This window comes from Cupressus sempervirens, chromosome 10, assembly GCF_028749045.1.
Source record: "Cupressus sempervirens isolate cs-2001-9-10 chromosome 10, ASM2874904v1, whole genome shotgun sequence".
NCBI lineage: Eukaryota > Viridiplantae > Streptophyta > Pinopsida > Cupressales > Cupressaceae > Cupressus > Cupressus sempervirens.
In genome coordinates, this window is record NC_143127.1 from 383,946,310 (window position 1) to 383,965,549 (window position 19,240).

Here is a 19,240-nt window from a genome sequence, read left to right on the forward strand (position 1 = left end):
TTAGTCCATGGTGTAATTCATTCATTACCTCAGTCAAATCAGGATCTCAGTGATCATAGTTGGTCTGCTGAATATACAAATCATCTATTACTCTTTTTATCTTCCAAATTCACCTTTTTCATCCAGTGCATATATACTCATTATTTCTGTGATTAAGCTAAGAATATATTTCACATGGTATTAGAGGGCGTGACGATTCTGGAAGAGTAATATATCCCAAACCTGCGAGTGACTTCCTAGCTCACACCCCACAAACTGACTTCCCATGATCTGACATCACATTGGAAGCATGAGATTTGATTTGAACCCATGCAAGATCCTTCCACATAAGCAACAGTTCTTATCATGCAGATCGTACCCCGAACTCGAACACACCCATCTGCATCCGAGACCCTAGTCTTCTATGCGGTGATCATCGATCTAAGACAAGGCAGTCAGATTCATTTGCGGAAATCTGGCTCGAGTAGAAACATTCCCCATATAAAGGCATTCAGCGACCTGAGCTCAAGTAGATCCACATTGAGTGTTATATGTATATGATCACGATCGTGGGCAATACTCTTCTTGTAGAGGAAAATAACAGAAATATATGGAGAGCATGAGGCCCAACAAATTGGCGACATCAAAATTCATTGTGAAAATAATAATCCCTTGATGACTCATCTGATAATTTATAAGATTTTTTATGGGGGAGTAGGGAAATTGATGCACTCAACTGCTTAATGCAGGATATTTCAAAATAAGTAGTACCCAAGTGAGTGCACTTGGTTTTGTAGTTTGTACCCTGTATGTGACGTATAGATATGGTGACGGAATAGTCATCGATCATCTAATATTCTAAGCTGCAGCTGACGAGGGAACATGAGATCTATTTTCGCGCCTTTAAAGAAAAGTTCAATATCATGGCAGCAGTGCTCAATATTTTCATAAACTGACACCTTACCAAGGATCTACCTTTATCAAACACAACCAAATATTTGCAATGTACAAGACTAACAAATTGGCACAGACAGTCACATCCATCAAAATATGTAACTATTATTATAAGATATTATCACCGAAAATGATCTCTAGTTGAACACATGCATGCAAATCTTAGGAGTTTACACAAGGATGGCTAACCATTTGGAAGACCGCCCAATAAGATGTCATTTAAAGGTATGAAATAAGGAAATCACAAGATTTGTAGAAAATAGAGGTGCGCCAAAGCTGTATGGTCAGACAAAAAATATGCAAGAGATGAAGCTACAAAGTTTCCATGAAAGATATTGTATCCAAAACATGGAAGCGTCAATGGGCTGTTGGTCTACTGGTGAAGTTGAATGGCTCACAAAGAGCCCACCAGGGATCAAGTCTTGCTGAGTGCAAGGCCCGAAGACATCATAAGGGATGAGGCCAGGATCATGCCCCGGGGGAATTTGGCAGCGTGGATGCTCCTTAGTCCTTGGCTCTTAGCCGAAGAGGTTTCAGGCACGCGTGGGCCCGTATCGGGTACCTAAAACTTGTTTGTGGATGACCTCCATCAAAAAATATATATATATTGAAGCATGCACAAATCCATTCAAGTCGTTTGCTTGAATGTTCCAACAAAATAAATCATATAGTGCGGTGAGGGTAAGATTGTAAAATTTGGAACCATGGATAATTGGTTAGTGTACACACACAAAAAATGAAATATGAACAACATTACTTGGACAGTTTATCAGAGTTTCTAAGGGAAGAATCATTGTTAGGGACCATTTTCAGTTATTTCTCATTCACAAGCGGAAGTTTGGAGCCATAGAGATTGGTAGTGTCGTTTTGATTTGGGTGGTATTTCTACTTCCATTATTGTTATACACCTAAGAAATCTCAAGCCTATAAAGATGAATACCATAGATACTATGAGAAAATACGACCTATGAAGGCAATGCTAATGGTTTCAAAGTACCATGTATAATCTTTATATGTAGTCATGGGATAAAATAGTGATTGAAAACCCTATAGAATAGAGTCAGTAGGAATTTTACATTGTTGGGGGGAATTACAATCAATGTTCCATTCCCATTGTATGAAAAACACCTATATGGAGATGTTCACTGATTTGTTGCAAATGGATCCTCATTGGAGCAACATTTACATCAAGGATGTTGATGTATAGATAAGTATTTATTATCTTACACTTGTTTTTAATTATAGTCTCTTTCTTATATGTATGAATAATAAGAGTCATGTGCCTTGATATAATCTTGTTCCATTCTTTTGTCTCTAGGGCTGCTCTTGCAAGAAGAGAAGAATGGTACATTAGATATGCTGCCAAGGCATTAGTGCAAGTCTCAATCTATGATTTTTGGAGGAAAAATATCTTCGATGATTGGGACTATGTACGATGAGTATTTTTCTATTTTAAGAGGGAATCTGACACTTCTTCAAGACAACTTAGGAGCTTAGAAGATTGATACTCAGAGGGAGTCTAGAAATACATGTGTGTGACTACATGATTTTGATGGGCCTACTCTTGAGTGCATCATAAGGAAGTATTGACTTATCACTAGAGAATCAAAAGATTGGGTGAAGAGAACTTCTGAGGACGTAACTTTCAAGGCAACTTAGGAGCTTAGAAGATTGATACTCAGAGAGAGTCCAGAAATACATGTGTGTGACTGCATGATTTTGAGGGGCCTACTCTTGAATGCATCATGAGGAAGTATTGACTTATCACTAGAGAATCAAAAGATTGGGTGAAGAGAACTTTTGAGGATGTAACTAGAGGACCTGACTTCCCAGGACCGATGTTCAAAGGGAGTCTGTCGTCGGTAGATATTGTGTAGCCGAAGGGTTGATGTCGTCGATAATTGTTATGTAGCCAACAAGTCCCTTTGGGAAGGTTCTTGTTATGTAGCCAATAGGCCCCTTCGGGAAGGTTCTTCGGAATGGTATATGTACAACTTTGGATTATAGTTGTAATCATCATCATAAGCATTATGTAATCTCTTCGGCATATACGTCAATAAAAGGAGTACTATTTTTTTTTTTTAAAGTAATATTAAAAATAAAAATAAAAAAGTTATTAGAGTCACCGTACGGTGTCTTATGTGGCCCACTGTACGGTGATTAATAGGCCCGTACGGCGTTTTAAGTGCATTCCTCATACGACAAAGTAAGACACCTTCACCGTACGACGAGGACGAGTCGACAGAATTTTGCCCTTTGGATTTTATATTGCCCCATACGAAAATTGCTCAGTTGCATGTCTTATAAACATCGTACGGCCCCTGCATAGTATGGCACCATACGACTTCTCTCAGGGAGATTAATCCAAAGTAAATGAAAAAAAGACTGTACACGGTACAGAAATCTAAGGCACTCATAAAGAACCATACGGCCCTCTTAGTATTCCACCGTACGGCGAATTGGGAGAGGAAGATTGACCGAGTGAAGCTTTGTAGTTGCGTGTTGTGGCAGCTGGATTCGAACCCTGGGCGGTTCATACCTGCATTTTTGTTTTTTTGAGCTTGATTCAAGAGAATGGCAAGGGATTTGAAGTGGCGAATACAGCTAGCACTTTCAACGCATTCATGGCAACACCTTCCTCCATCCAACCACAGCACGACCATGTTTAGGGGTGTGTGGGCATTCGCAGTGATTTGTCTGAATTGTTTAACCATACAATAGAAGCTCACAGATGAGCAAAAGGAAGCAATCAGAAGAAGAGCAAAAAAAAAAAAAAATGACGACAAATTGAAACAATTCAGAATGAGTAACGCATGATGCCAAAGGGAAGGGAAAGACATAAATAGGTAGTAAAACATAAGCAATTGCCAGAAAGAGTGTGGAATCAAAAGAAAATGACAAAAATGGTGTGTTTCATGGAGTTTTGTGTGGCTTTGAGAGTGCTAATTTGATTTTAGCGGCAGGGGCGCTGCCCCTCGACCCCGCCCTATATCACCTGCCCCTCAACCCCGCTGGCGACGATGCCCCCTAGACCCCCAGTCGGTTCAGTTATCAGTCGTCGGAAGTGTGACTAGTTGATGAGACCTGGAGCTGTTGCAGGCATAGAGTGTCAGAGGTGGAAAGATCAATGGAGCAAGCCTTTTGAGAGGGGTGATACGCTTTGAGGCATTTGGAGTAGGTGTTGGACATTAACCTATCTTGGTGGATGCATAGAGAGCTCGGGAGGAGTTGATCATCCAGTTGAAGGCAGTGCAGTGACACTTAGCTCAGGGTACCCAAGAGTTGGAAGCAGAGAAAGCAGCACGGGTGGCTATCAAGGTCAGCTTGATTAAGGAGACAATATTGTGTTAGCAGAGGCTACAGATGCAACGTGGTTTGGAGACCAGCTTGGTGCAAGCATGGGACGAATGTGAAAATGGTGTGACAGAAACATATCTATCTTGTTGTAGTTAGTTAGTTAATGTATTCTGTTTTGTTAATCTATCTCGAATATTTTGTAATTGTCGTCCAAAAACAACTTTTTCCTTTTTGGGGGGGATGATGTCTTCGATAGATATTGTGTAGCCGACAGGTTGATGTCGTCGGTAATTGTTGTGTAGGCGATGAGTCCCTTCGGGAAGGTTCTTGTTATGTAGCCAACGGGCCCCTTCGAGAAGGTTCTTCGGAATGGTTTATGTACAACTTTGGATTATGGTTGTAATCATCATTATAAGCATTATGTAATCTCTTCATCATATATGCGAATAATAAAAGGAGTATTGTTGTTACATATTCTTGTTTATTGTCTACATGCATTAATCTATTTATCCCATACGGTAAATAGAGTCTAGAATACATGTGTGCGACTGCATGATTTTGATGGGCCTACTCTTGAGTGCATCATGAGGAAGTATTGACTTATCACTAGAAAATCAAAAGATTGGGTGAAGAGAACTTCTAAGGAAGTAACTAGCGGACCTGACTTCCCAGGATCGATGTTCAGAGGGAGAATTTTGAGGTACAATCCTTTGTAAATGATATCTTCTCTATGAGAAGTTCTAAGTAAAATTGTAATGTATTCTTCTCTATAAGAAGTCTGAGGTGAAAACCCTTGTTCCACCCTCTAGTAGTAGCAATGGTGGGTCCACCCTCTGCCTTGGTTCATAGTGGATATCATGTGAGTTATTACATGATGCTATTGAGATTATGTCATGAAAGGTAACGATTTTTCATTGATGTATATATTTAGAGGGAAGCTATTGAAAGGTGACGATATTATCAATAGCTGGACTTGTTATCATAATAGACTACATTAAGTTGATGTCCCAGAGTGCCGGAAGTTATGATAATGAACAAAAGCTAACTATTGTAAGGTGACGATCTTATCAATAGTTTGAGCTATCTCCTAGATATACTACATTAACCTATAGCACCAAAATGTGTTGGATGTCTAGGAGCAAGTGTTATCATGGTTCTTCAGGTGGGATTTCGTCGAACACCTTGATAACCAACTTATCATGATTCTTTGGGCCAGGTTTTGCTAGACACCACGAAAGTTGTTATGATTTTTCGGGTCATATCTTGCCGGACACCATAACTTAAATCTATCATAGAACACACTTAAGGTGGTGTTCAAATTTTGTAATCAAATTGCTTTAATTCTCTCTTTTGTAATAAAGTAAATTCCATATGTAATATATGTTAATATATGTGTGAGTTAATGGATTTTTGTTGATATCCGTAAATATCACAATAAGATGATATATCTCCATATGCTTGAGAGCATATTGTGTTCCATAACGAATCCTCCCTAGCTAAGAGGGAGTGTTAAGATTATAGCTACAGTCGAATTGATTTAATCTTAAGATGCAATGTTGATACATACATACATACATACATATATAATTATACTACATATATATATATATATATATATATATAAATAATATTATAAATATATATTATATATAATATATATACATACATGCATGCATGCATGCATACATAGATACGTGAACAAAGATATGTGGAGTATTGTGAATTTGACTTGGGCCAACATCTAATCATGCATGCATACATACATACATACATACATATATACATAATATGCTATATTGTTAATATATATTAACTAATAATGATTAATCATAAAGACATCTCTTCATGAGACATGTCTCCTACTCTTATATTTATAAGAGTTCGGGATTTGCATTTGGAAAATATCAATTATAACAGTAATATTGTTACATTTGCAGAGATCCAAACCATTAACATTTTGGACATACATTCAAGTACAATGTTCACTCCGCAGTAAGTGAACTCAAATTTCCAATAAAATTATAAAAATGTAAAATTTCAACATACGTCAATAGAATAACCAAATAGTGGAATCTTGGCTGCCAATATTCAACTCCACATTTTGTAAAATCATTAATAAATCTGTTTATACTCGGCTAAATAAGTCACTGTTTTCTTTAAACGCCTGGACTCAGCCATCACAAACAAAACCAATCCATTGTGCAGTCAAAAATGACATTCAACTCCAAAACGCATTACAGCCACCCAAAAAGGGAAAGATTATAATGTAACTAACTGGTACACTGGTCACCCTTTAATTTTTTTAATGGCTGTCGCTTCTCATTGTCAGTTCTTACCAGCCCAAAAAAAGTAATTGCAAACTCAAAAAAAATCCCAGTACACAACAAGTCAATCATCAATGGTTTGTTTTTGCACTCCTCATTTGTCTTTTTCTCCAAAAACATTCCAGCTCTATTTAAAAATCAAATCGCATCCCCTGTATCTCTGCAATATCCTTTTTGGCATCATCCATTCGAGATGTAACTGATCTACATATATGGTTGTAACTTCCACCTGTGAATGCTGAATAAACGTCTCTATTAATAAAAATATTGTCCAGATGACATCTGTTAGGAGACCAATGCCCATGCACAGAAGAAAACTCCTGTTGACATTACTGCTGCACCAAACTGTAGATTACTTTGAACCAGTGAAGAGTTGTTTGTTTTAAAAATATTCATAACCGTTGGTGTACTTATGGCCAAATCACATGTCATTTGCAGTGGCCGTTTCAATCATGGAATCACAGAACTAACCATCACCAGTATCGCAGATATGCAATAACAACAATCACCAATAAAAAAATGTCTCTCTTCACACATTGCAAAGTAGCAAACAGAGAACAAGGTTGTACGGACTGTGTATTGATGATCAGGTCAAGGGCAATTAAGAACGTGTTCTACACTGTATCCTAATGACGTGGATAAGTGTGCATATAGAGAGTCGAAGACGTGCAGAAGATAACAAAAGACAATAAGCAGACAGAGTACCTGATAAGTGGTTTCTGATGATTGATTTGTATCTCTTAACAAGGATAGAATCGTGATGAGCACAGTTAGACTGTCACAATAAACAACCTGATGATGACGTCAGCGAGTGTGTAAGGTCTGAGGTCGCACATATGGAATGTCATAAAGATTGTGCGCCAACAATGATTCGTAATTGCGAAAAGATGTAAAGTTTTGTAATATCCTAATGAGGTCCTATTATAATTAATTAGGAAAGCCTCAAAGCTGACTCAAGGAATTATTTTGAGAATATGGTATAAAGGAAGGTTATTTTCCTTGTGGTGAAGTGTGAGATTGATGTATTCAAGTGTGATATGCAAAGTATTTGGTAAATGTGAATAAGTGATCCAAGGGATTATTTGGATGCGAAGTTGGTGATCATTGAGATCAGAAGAGGATTGGTCCGATCAAGAGGACAAAGGAGTTCGAGATTATTCATTTCTACTACTCTACAAGGAATAATACAGAAACCAATTGGGCAGTGAGTTCAGTAGTCTTGCCCCTGAAGTTGTTTGGACAATGGGTCCTTCTGCCTTCTACAACTCCTAACAAGGTTGGAATCTCCTAACAGGGTTTCAAAGTCTCCTAACAGGGACTGATATGTATTGAATGTGTTTCCTTGGCTCCTAAAAGAGTCCATCCTCTAAAAAAGAACTTTTATATTAGTACATCACTTTGCAGGTACCATCCCCACCGGGGTTTTCCCTCTGATCAAGGGTTTCCCTAGTTAACATATCTAGAATCATTGTGTATGTGTATCTTCTTATGGTTGTTGATTTTATTGTTCACATGCTTAAGAGTTACTAAGGTTAAAAAGTGTTTTAATAGTTGGATAACTGATTCATCCCCCCCCCCCTCTCAATTATCTTGGTGGACTTTACTTTCTAAAAAATGCTTGAGTTGCAAGGACCGCTACAACTCATGGTAATGAAAAATGAGTGGAATTGGTGAGATGGGACCAAGGCGAAGAAAGGGAGGAGGGTGAAGGAGATAGTGAAGATGCATACTGGAGTGATGCAAAATACATAGTCTCTATCGTCACTCCAATTTTCGAGGTCATCAAATATAGGGATGGGGATGCACCTAACCTTGGAAAGGTGTATGACTGCATTAATTCTATGCTTGGCTATATAAAGACAGTCATGCGACAGGACCCCACTTTAGCAATCTATAATGACCACATTCGGCCTATTATTCAACATCAATGGGGCAGCCTAAACACTCCCTTAGTCTCTATCGTCACTCCAATTTTCGAGGTCATCAAATATAGGGATGGGGATGCACCTAACCTTGGAAAGGTGTATGATTGCATTAATTCTATGCTTGGCTATATAAGGACAGTCATGCAATAGGACCCCACTTTAGCAATCTACAATGACCACATTCGACCTATTATTCAACATCAATGGGGCAGCCTAAACACTCCCTTGCACATAGCTAATTATGCATTGAATTTGAAGTGGTACATGCCTAAGCTTGGTAAAGTTGCATTGATTCAGGATGATAAGGTGCAAGAAGGGTTATTGAAGTGCATTGATAGGATGTATGATACTGAAAATGCTGGCAAGATTCACACTGAATGGATGAATTTGCTACTCTTAGGGGTTACAAGGTTGCAACAAAGATAGACATAAGAACTATGGCACAGGGGGATCTTATTTTGTGATGGACTTGTGGTGGACTTGTCATGGACCAAAATGAGCAACTACCACATTGGTCATTCATTTGTTGTCTCAAGTTTTTATTTCTTCAACTTCTACAAGGAACTAGTCTACTTATAGCTTCATAGAAGAACAAACTTACCTCTAAGAGAGCAGAGAAGCTAGTGGTCATACATAGTGTTTTGTGTATATGACCCCAACAACATGATGGGATGTAAAGCTAGGGGAGCCATCATAGTTTGATGAGGATAAGAATGCTTCAAATGTAGAATTGGTTAGTGTTTCTTTGACAAATCTTGACCTTGGCAAGTCTAGTAGTTCCAGACTCCAGTAATGTGGAGTTTGTTGACCTCCTGGGGGATAATTAGAGGCCTCCTTCCCTACATTTTGCCATTTTTACATTTTGATTTTGTACTTGTTTTGATATCATACTACTCATTGAAATTATTTTCATGATCGAATACATTTGATATCATATAGTAGAAATATTCCATTGGCTAATTCGAGAATTTAAAATTTTATGTAGTATTGAGTATTCTAATTTCTAATTGGTAATTTGATATTGAAAACTTCCATGTTCAATGTTCAAGTATTTACTATTTAGCCTCTAGTGTTTGCAATTTTTCTATTTAACTTCTTAATAGTCTTATACATCTTCTCATAACTAGAATTTTTAAGTACCATAAATAGGGAGGACATGGAAGGAGGCAACGTTTCATGAATAGGGACAACTTCCCTAGTATGGTGACTTCTCCCCCAAGATTGGTACCTCATCATGACTAATCATATGTTGGTATTCTTAACATTTAATCACTTTATTGTTTACTATCCTTCAATTTATTTGGGCTCTCTAAATGATGCAATTATGCCAAGATAGTTGGCCTTGAAACAAAGTGAATCCACACCAATGGGTTGGCCTTTAAAAACAATAACATCATTTAATATTTTAATTCACAAATATAAGAACAAGTAATATGGACGCAATTTCACTGCTGCATCATCCATTCCTTCTTAAAGATCTTTGAACATTTTTATTGTTGGATCACTAATTGTTGTTTATAGCATAAGCACTATTTGTTTGCATACTAATTATCGCTTTATTACTCTCCTCTAATCTGATTGTTGCCTTCTAGGTATCATAAAATTGTAATGTCTTATGAATAAGACAAATTTCCATCAATTGAGAGGGACACGACATATATCCTTACAAGGTCTCTAGCCATCACAAATTAGGCAGATAACATGAACTGCATTGTTGTAAAAATTCAAAGCTTCGTCCTCAAAGCACATGTTAAACATAGGTGGTAAGGCCATGACAAATGTTGGAAATAATGATGCACCAAATATGGACTGATTCAACCCTGCACAATCGTTACTTGAGCAAAATTTTAAAATACACAAAAAACCACATTTAAAACCCTAGTTCAGGTCTAGATGAAGAACATGAAAAGCAGCAATGCAAGTAAAGAAGCTTGCTTGGCCACAACAAGATGTAGGTTCTTTTCAGTTTAGAAAACACTGAATAGTGCAAAATGATGCATGCATAACAAGATCCATCCCTGAATCAAACTTCCCCAATATTCAATCAGCGGTGCAAATAGGAGAACAAAAGCTCCATTTAATGGCTTAAAATCCCTAATATAAAGTTTTTTTTTGCATTTTCAAGTACTTTCTAACACAAATGGGCCTATTAATTGTGATTTTCATAACTTATTCAGCTCGTTCCTATATTAGACAATCCGCCCTAATGAAACAAATAGGTAAATAGCAAAACAAAAAACATAACAAACAAGAAACAATTCATCACCAACAAAATCATAATTCGTATGAATTTAAAGAAACTCACTTTCTTTGGAGCTTGAACAACTTCCCTAAACCTTCCAACAGGTTTCTTACTGGTCACCTCCATTGGCCTGCATTAATAAAATAAACTGTTAGACCGCAAGATTAACTTGTTAACGAAGATGTTGAATTTTCTGAAAGTGATAAGAGCACCAAACCTATTTTTATTAGCTCTTGAGGGTTTGGTCTCTTTCTTGAATTTACCATGGGTTGATTCTCGACCATCAGAACGTACTCTTTGAAGCTCTTCAAATGGAATATCTATTAGATGGTCTTGTAACTCCTAACAAAGACAAGAACCACAAATAAAACAACACGCATAGCTTCCAAAAGGAACAATTCTAAAGAACTAAAGAAAATTTGCAGATCTTTTGAAGTCTATAAGTGAAAGTGGATACAATCAAAAAAGTCACCTCTTCTTCTGAAACACTATCTTCCTCTTCTTCTTCTGAATTATCATTGTCCTCTTCTTCTAAAGAAGTCTCCTCATTCTCCTCCTTTAAAGCCAAATCTTGAGCTTCAAAATCATCCTCATTTTCTTGCAAGAAGTTACCTCTCACCAACTTCACATTTCCTTTCTTCATCGCTTAACGGCAGGCCAGGAAAAGCATAAGCTTAAGACGTGAATTTAATTGTATTCTGGCTCGTCGAGTCAGGAAAAACCTAATGCATAAAGAAAAGAAAGTTAAGCCCCGCTCACAACAACCATTAAGATGTACAATTCTTCAACAACTGCATTTTAAGCCTGCATTCCTTTAAAGATTGACTCATAAAATTCATATTGAATAATCATGAGGACAAAAGGATGCATTGACAATTTGGGACGACATAAAACAATCGTACACAGAATGCACTTAACCTTCCTTGCAGATTAATCAGCTGACTCAACTATTTTATAGGGTTTTATTCGGTCCCGGCGTTTGGGTTTTGTATTTTTTAGCAAATGTCTGAACAGAAAACTCGTGCTAACTAGATATGCAAGTACATCAATCGAAAAATGAATAAGCAATTTTCGGCAGGCCCGATATCGTCGGATAACCGAGAAAAGAAAATCGACGGTATGAAACGACTAATCCTTTCGTTGCAAAATATTTGAAATTAAAACCGATACCTAATAAAGCAAGTCTTCAGATTTCTGGGCGACAGAAGATCAAATCGACGGAGCAGCTTTTTCCCTGAAAGATGCCTCGTTGATTTAAAATTTATTGACCTTGTTTTTTTCAATTCTTCTTTGCTAAGATTCAAATATTTTATGGGTGGATAGACTTAAAGATATGGTAGAAAGTCGAGTTAAATTAAGTGAGAATATATACATATATTAAAGATCTATTTATATTATAAATCTATTTTTAAAAAATCCAAATAAAGGTAAGATTAAAGTTAATTTATTTTATTTTATGTATATTAATCTGTTTTAAAAAATTATTATAGGAGAAATTGAAATAAATATTCAAAAATCATAAGAATCAATAGAATATGTAGTTAATATCTATTGAATCATAAAAGGGTTTCTAATATAGCTAAAGATCTTGTATCGTAAAGATTCTTGTGTTCTTTGGAGTCACATCTCCAATTTTCAAATGGATCAAAAATCACTTATTTTTGTCTTAATCTCAAACCCCACATGAGAATAATAGCATAAGGGTTTTGCATGATAATATGCATATGAACTAGCAAAATAAGCATAAGCAAAATGATCATATATGTGAGTGCAAAATAGTATAGAGGGATCTTAAGACAAGAAAATCTAAAATTGAAACAAATAAAGAAGAAAAAAAATCACTATGATTTTGTCAAGAAAATTTCACAACATTTCAACAAACCTAAGGAGACAACATAAGGATAAAATATAAGAAAGTTGAAAATATATTAAAATGGTAAGCACGCATATTTCTATAAAATCTAAATCGTTGCTACACAGAACAGAAATAAATATAATGATTGATTGAATTTGTGATAGGATGGTAATTATATTGATGAGCATTAGCTATTATAGCCTTATGTGTCTCATATTAACTACCCAAATTCCCTTGCAAAAATAAGTAACGACGAATTGTTAATTCACTTACAAACAAAAGCTAACCTATACACTTTTATTGTCACAACCACTCCATCACATACTGAATCACTCATTATTGGACTGCCACATGGCTTAAAACAAATGAATCATTGGCTTAATTAAAAACAAATTATACTATTTCACTAGGTTGAATCATCAATGAGAACAGCATAGAGGACATCAACTACAATCTCGATTCCTTTGAGCAACAAAAGTTAGAGGAAGAATTCAGATCAATAGTGGCATTGACATCGGAGTTGTTAACTAAAGACGAAAGGTGTGATTATAGTCTAGATATCAAAGCAAATCGTTTTAATTGAATGTAATGCGAGCATTCTTTAATTTTGAGTTGATGCAGAGTTTTTACTAGGGAAGTTGCCTGTGATGTTAAAACTAAAGGCTCATTTCTCAAAACATTCGTAGTAGCCGCCCAAGAGCTTTCGCCTTTGTCGGGCTTGAGAGCTAGTTGTAACGCCCTGCCAAGGGATCCAAAAGAATTAACCTAAAGTTTCACTAAGTTTGCTAAACATTTTTTTTTTTTTTAAATAAGAAAATATAACATATACATCAAACACATAGTAGCGGAAGCAATAACATGTAATCATCGACAAACATACATTGCAAGTTACATTTCTTAAAGATCCTAAGACGTTGAGTCACGTTTAAATTTAATTAAATTCTAAGTCTAACAACTATCACATACATATGAAAGAATAATCAGAAAGTCCCATGTCCATAATATACATTTGTTCCGAATGCCTTTTTGCAAATTAATTCGGAATGCTCAATCATCCACTGTACAAGTCACAAGGTATGAAAGGCTTAAAAGAATATACATATATAAAAATAGAAATACATCAACCTCCACGAATCCATGATACAAAGTATAGTAAAAATATATGAAACTATTCACCATACATGATACATCCATACATCCATAATGATAAAACATCTATCATAAAATCTAACTATCCATCATAATAATCCAAGAACATAGTGAAGGTAAATGCCAACCAAGAAAACTCTAGCCACGGTGACCACGGAACGGATCTCAAATGGTAAGAGTAAAAGCACTACCACCCGACCGTGTGGAACCTAAATGGTCCACTCCCACTACACTGAGGAGATAGTCTCAAGTCCCAAACAAGGTATCAAAACACAAAACACAAGTACTCTCTAAGTCTGGAAATCCTAAAAGTATACTAACTCAAGGGTTCCAACATAGATGGACATCTAGACCCAGAGGCACCACAAAGACATGTAGGAAACCTAATATGCAAGCGGGAAAGTGTCATCGCAAAAGTCACGTAGAAGTTACCCGAGCAATCCCTTAGGAATCTCGGGTCCCTACTGATCCCTGCGGCCACTAGTATCCTCTCATACTGACGAGGCATACTATGGAATGCAAGGTCGTAACCAAGCGTTCTCTCTACCCCATCCTAGTCTGTACTAGCACTCAAGGCATGGGAGAGAACATACAATTATCTTGTTAGGTTCATTTTCCCTCATTTAGTGTAAATGTTTTCACTTATTAAAACAACTTACAATGGGTTACTCCAGGCAGCCTCTTAGGGCCCCGATCCCCATTGCAAGCCACTTCCCGACTCTACACATAGATAACCTACCCTAGGCTCATGAAATCACAAATCAAGAATCATAATAAAATCACCTCAGTCCTATACAAGCAACTGAAAAACATCATAAAAGATAAGCCACAAAATTACATCAGTTCTTCATGAGCAACAGATAAGCATCCAATAATAATCATATGATCACGAAAGTTCTCTATCAGCAACTGAAGGCATCAATGATAAATCACAAAATCCAATGGTTCTCCAATCAGCAACCAGAAAGTATCCCAATAGTAAATTACAATACTGATCGAAGACTCCAAAATGGTCAAGTCAAAACATGACATCATCAAGAACATAACAAACACTTCAGTCCTCTCAAGCAACCGAAAAGCAATCCAAGTATAACTGATCGAGACTCAAAAATGGTTATCAATATAACTGATCGAGACTCGAAAATGGTTAAGTCAGGTATCTTAAATACATACATCTCAGCTTCACACAAGGAAACTGGAAAGCAATAACAAACAGTAAACACAATCATGTCATAGAGCACTTCATCACATTACCATGGTCGGGTTAAGAAAGATCGAGACCAAATCATCATGACATCACATTCACAACCCCGAGCCTCTGGTAACAACCTAAACTAGTCAACGCTAAACCAACCCCAAAACACTCAAAGCACAAGGACAACATCAAAGTCTCAGAGATTGGATTTGAAAGTATATTATTGAGTTAAGGTAAGGTTTATGTTTCAGTTTAACGTCAAATTCAAGTAACTAGGTTTTCACAACTACCCTTTACGATTAACCCATTTCTATAATAACTTTCATTAGATCAATAATCCAAATCTATAATTTAGTCAATTAATATTCATTATTAATTAACTTAATTAAACTAATTTTAATTAAATTAATCAATAATTGCTTGTTCTACTACTTGTCTTAATCTATTCATTCATTGTTAATTTAATCATATTAAACCAAAATTATTAATAAATTAATATTTAAAAAACTATGTTAAATGCATTTAATATCTATTTATTAAATATCAATAAAGATAAAACTATTATTAATTAATATATATTATAATTTTATTAATTAAAATTTTAAATAATAATAAAATTGTTTTGTAAATAATACAAATTTTTAAAAAGCAAATTAAAATATTTTTTTAAAAAAGGGCATGTATACAAAGCCGCCGGCTTAACCAAGCCTGCGGCCAGCCGCAGTCCTGCGACCGCAGGGCCTGCGACGGCAGGTACCTTGTACCTGTCGTCACAATACCTGCGACGCAGGTACTGTCGGCAGAGCCGACAGTGGGGGTGGGTACGGAGTAATTCCCTCCCCCCCACTAATCATTTTAATATATTTTTTTTTAAATACGAATTTTTTTATTTTTTTAATAATCAATTTCTTTTTTTGAAATCTAAATTTGTTTGAAGATATATATACATAAATTTATAAACATGTTAAATTAATTCCTCTTAATATATATATATATATATATATATATATATATATATATATATATATATATATATATATATATATATATATATATAGTCAATCAAATATATATATATATATATATATATATATATATATATATATATATATATATATATATATATATATATATAGTTAATGCCTCCTTCTTTATAATGACAGATAAAATATAGTCAATCAACCGAACTTTTAATTTAGAATTTCAGTCTTAGGTTCAACCCTTCCCATTTAAATATTATGTATACAGAAGTTTATTGACAAGCATCTGATAATTCCAATATTGTAATGTTTAAACATTCATCGTAGAGAATTCAGATCTACAATCCACAGACACGAAGAAGACAGGAAATAAGAAAATTGCGTAAATGATCAGTGATCAAACACAAGACCCTACCTGATCCTGATGCTAATACGAAATCCTTGAAAAACTATGAGAGAATTCGCTCCCCTTTAATAACTTTCCTCTGGAAATCTTTCTTGGTATCAGCCTTCTGAAATTCGCTTCCAAAAGTTGTCTCCCAAAAATTCCCATCCAAATTTGTGTGTGTCAAAAATGAACCCCCAAAGTTGTGATAAGAAGTTTTCTCCTCAAATCGGGGCACTAATTGTGCGTTCACCCGAGAAGACTCTTTGCACAACTGAGTTAACTCTCAAATTAACCTTTATTATCTTTTCTTTTAATTTGCATTCATCTTTTATGCACATTAAGTTGATTTATTAAATAACTTTATTTAATATTCTACTTGACTTCTATTTTAAATTAATTTATTACTTTAATCTCATGTGCACTTTATGAAATTAAAATAACATTATTAATTTCTATTACTTAATCTTTTAATTTATTACTCAAATTTAAACTCATGTTTAGATCATGCGATCTAAAATCCTTTAATAATTTAATGTCTTTCAACTTTTAATTTCTTTTAGAAACTTAATTGATAACATATTTAATTAATTTAAATAACAATAATATTTAGCATTTATTTAAAAATGAACTCCAAATATATTATTATTAAATTAAATAAATATTATCCTGTTCTAAATTTATCTTTGAACTTTAACCTCTAAATTTAATTCTTTTATTTAATTAATTTCTCAATTAATTAAATATTAAAGATATCATATTAAATTAAATTATTAATTAATCTTTTAATTAGACTTAATTAATAGAAAACACATCAAGGACTCATATAACAACATACGAAAACCCATCATAGAAAACGCATACTAAATCAAACAAAAAGGGTTATTATCACGAAATTACATCTTTTGATGCATTCGGAGGGTACTTAACTCAGATACTTGTCCTAATTATCAATTAGGACAATTGGCTAAAGGGTTTAGGAATTGGACTTAAGAGTTTATCTCCCCTCTCTTACCATTGAGACAGTGCGATAGGGTACGCTCATCCTGACAATTCAGGGAAGTCGATACCCGGTACCTGCAACCTGCATAAAATTCACGCATGTACAAACACAATATTCTAAGCTAAACAGACAATGGCAGGAAGTGGTGCATCGTGTAGATCCCGACTAGCAGGTGACTACGACTCCCTTCCTTAACCACATCAGAAACACCATACATAAATAAAACAACACGCACACCATATACATGCAGTATGGGGTAAGTATCCATAAGAAGCACATGGAATAATAAACCATCTAACTAATCATCATCGATAACTGAAACCATTGAATAATCATCATACATGCATGAAATATAGAGTACCAAGTAATCTCGTCATATAATAAATTGAGTGTAAAACAACATCTGATAATCTCTAAAATAATAATACTAATCATCAAACATAAATTGGCCTAAAAGAGTTTGGCAATGATATCAGGAATGTAACTTAGGGGCAGGCACTACACTAGTGTTGTCAAATATCTTCCTTGGATGTCTGAGACGTTCTACACAGAGACTTGTCAATCATCACGAAAAGAACTCACAAATTTCAAAGCAGTTGAACAACAAAGGAAAGGTCTCAGTCTGAATTTGGGAAAGCTCATCTTCTTTGCGTGATAATTATGTTCAGTTATCGGTCATAAAAGAAAAACGATTTGCTTTTATGTCAAGTCCTCTATCTAATTAAAAAAATTCAATGGCATTCAGAGCAGAAACTAAAGTTGCTCGGAAACAAAAAAATCAATTAAACACAAGAGCTCGAATAAAACCTAACTTGTAGACAGCTCTGCATCCATACCAAAACCCTAGTAAAAGATAGGAAAAATAGGTTGATACATGCATTGATCCTCCTCCCTACGAATACTCTCATCCCGCAACATTCATTAATGATATCAAAGTAGCAAATTCATTCTCTATCTTAGATAAGACAAATAACCTGATTCAGTCGGTCAGGAAGCAATTAAATGTCCTAAAATCGGGGTCATTCATATTAGAATATTTCTAATAATGCTCTATTTATCGTATGTAGATAGTTTCTATTTTTTGATAGTTTCTAATTTATGTATATTTGTTTTGTATATATAAGCTTGTAAGCTCTTTGTAATTATCCATTGTTTATTCAATATACAAAATAATATTTTGATTATTTTATGGTATTAGAGCCAATACTTGAATTTTTTTGAAAATTTTATAATTTCATTCGAAATTATTTGCTAAAAAATTTCAAAATAATTTCTAAGGTTTTTCTCAAACAGCCCATCTAGGTTTTTTTGTTTTTTTGAGAAATTCATCTGTGAAGAATCAAAGACTAGTCTGAGGGTTTTGAAAAATTGCTAATTTTTTTGGTTGGAAAATCGTGTTTTTTTTTTTTTTTTTGTGTTGGAAAAACATGGGTTTTCCTTTGGTGAAAACTCGCAACTTGTGGTGACGGGTGATGGAGAATTAGGTTTCGATTCTGAAGAGGGAGCCTAAGAAACGGCTTTGGCGACCACAATGAGAGATCTGCGGATGTGCTCACGACTAGTATTTACCTCTGCAACCCATGTTTCACATTGTTTGTAGCTCGCGTCTGGGTCTATACAAATCGCATATGCAAATTGTCACACATTTTGAAGGCTTCTTGGGTCTAATCCACCATTATTTGGAGGCCAAACTCAACTCTCCAGCCTCATCTCTATCTAAAAATAAGGATCTGTACAAAAATCAACCATTATTCTCCATGAAATTGCCATTTTTTGCCCTCAAAACCTTCATTGGCCACCAACTGAGTTTTAGCTTTGAAACCCTAATTTTTGAGGTCTGATTTATTTTTGATTTCATATTTGTGGTGGGTTTTTCGAGACCTCATCTTGGTCTTCATCAAAAAAATTTGGGTACCTCATTTTTTGTGCCTTGATTTTTGGGTCGGCATATT

General features: G+C 35.2%; 1 protein-coding gene across 3 annotated transcripts in view; it reads right to left on the reverse strand.

The window, feature by feature from the left end:
- Positions 1-12,031, reverse strand: part of LOC149534275 (rRNA biogenesis RRP36-like protein) — a 148,839-nt gene extending 136,808 nt beyond the window's left edge. The window contains exons 1-4 of one of the 3 annotated variants that reach the window (XM_089807413.1): positions 11,892-12,031; positions 11,194-11,443; positions 10,939-11,063; positions 10,785-10,851 (exon numbers count right to left, since the gene is read on the reverse strand). In XM_089807413.1, the coding sequence (XP_089663539.1) occupies positions 10,785-10,851; positions 10,939-11,063; positions 11,194-11,364 (363 nt within the window). In that variant the 5' untranslated portion in view covers positions 11,365-11,443; positions 11,892-12,031. Of the gene's footprint in view, positions 1-10,784; positions 10,852-10,938; positions 11,064-11,193; positions 11,502-11,639; positions 11,866-11,891 lie in introns of those variants that run through there. The other 2 variants (XM_089807411.1, XM_089807412.1) reach the window with 2 other exon arrangements.
- Between the last annotated feature and the right edge of the window lie 7,209 nt (positions 12,032-19,240).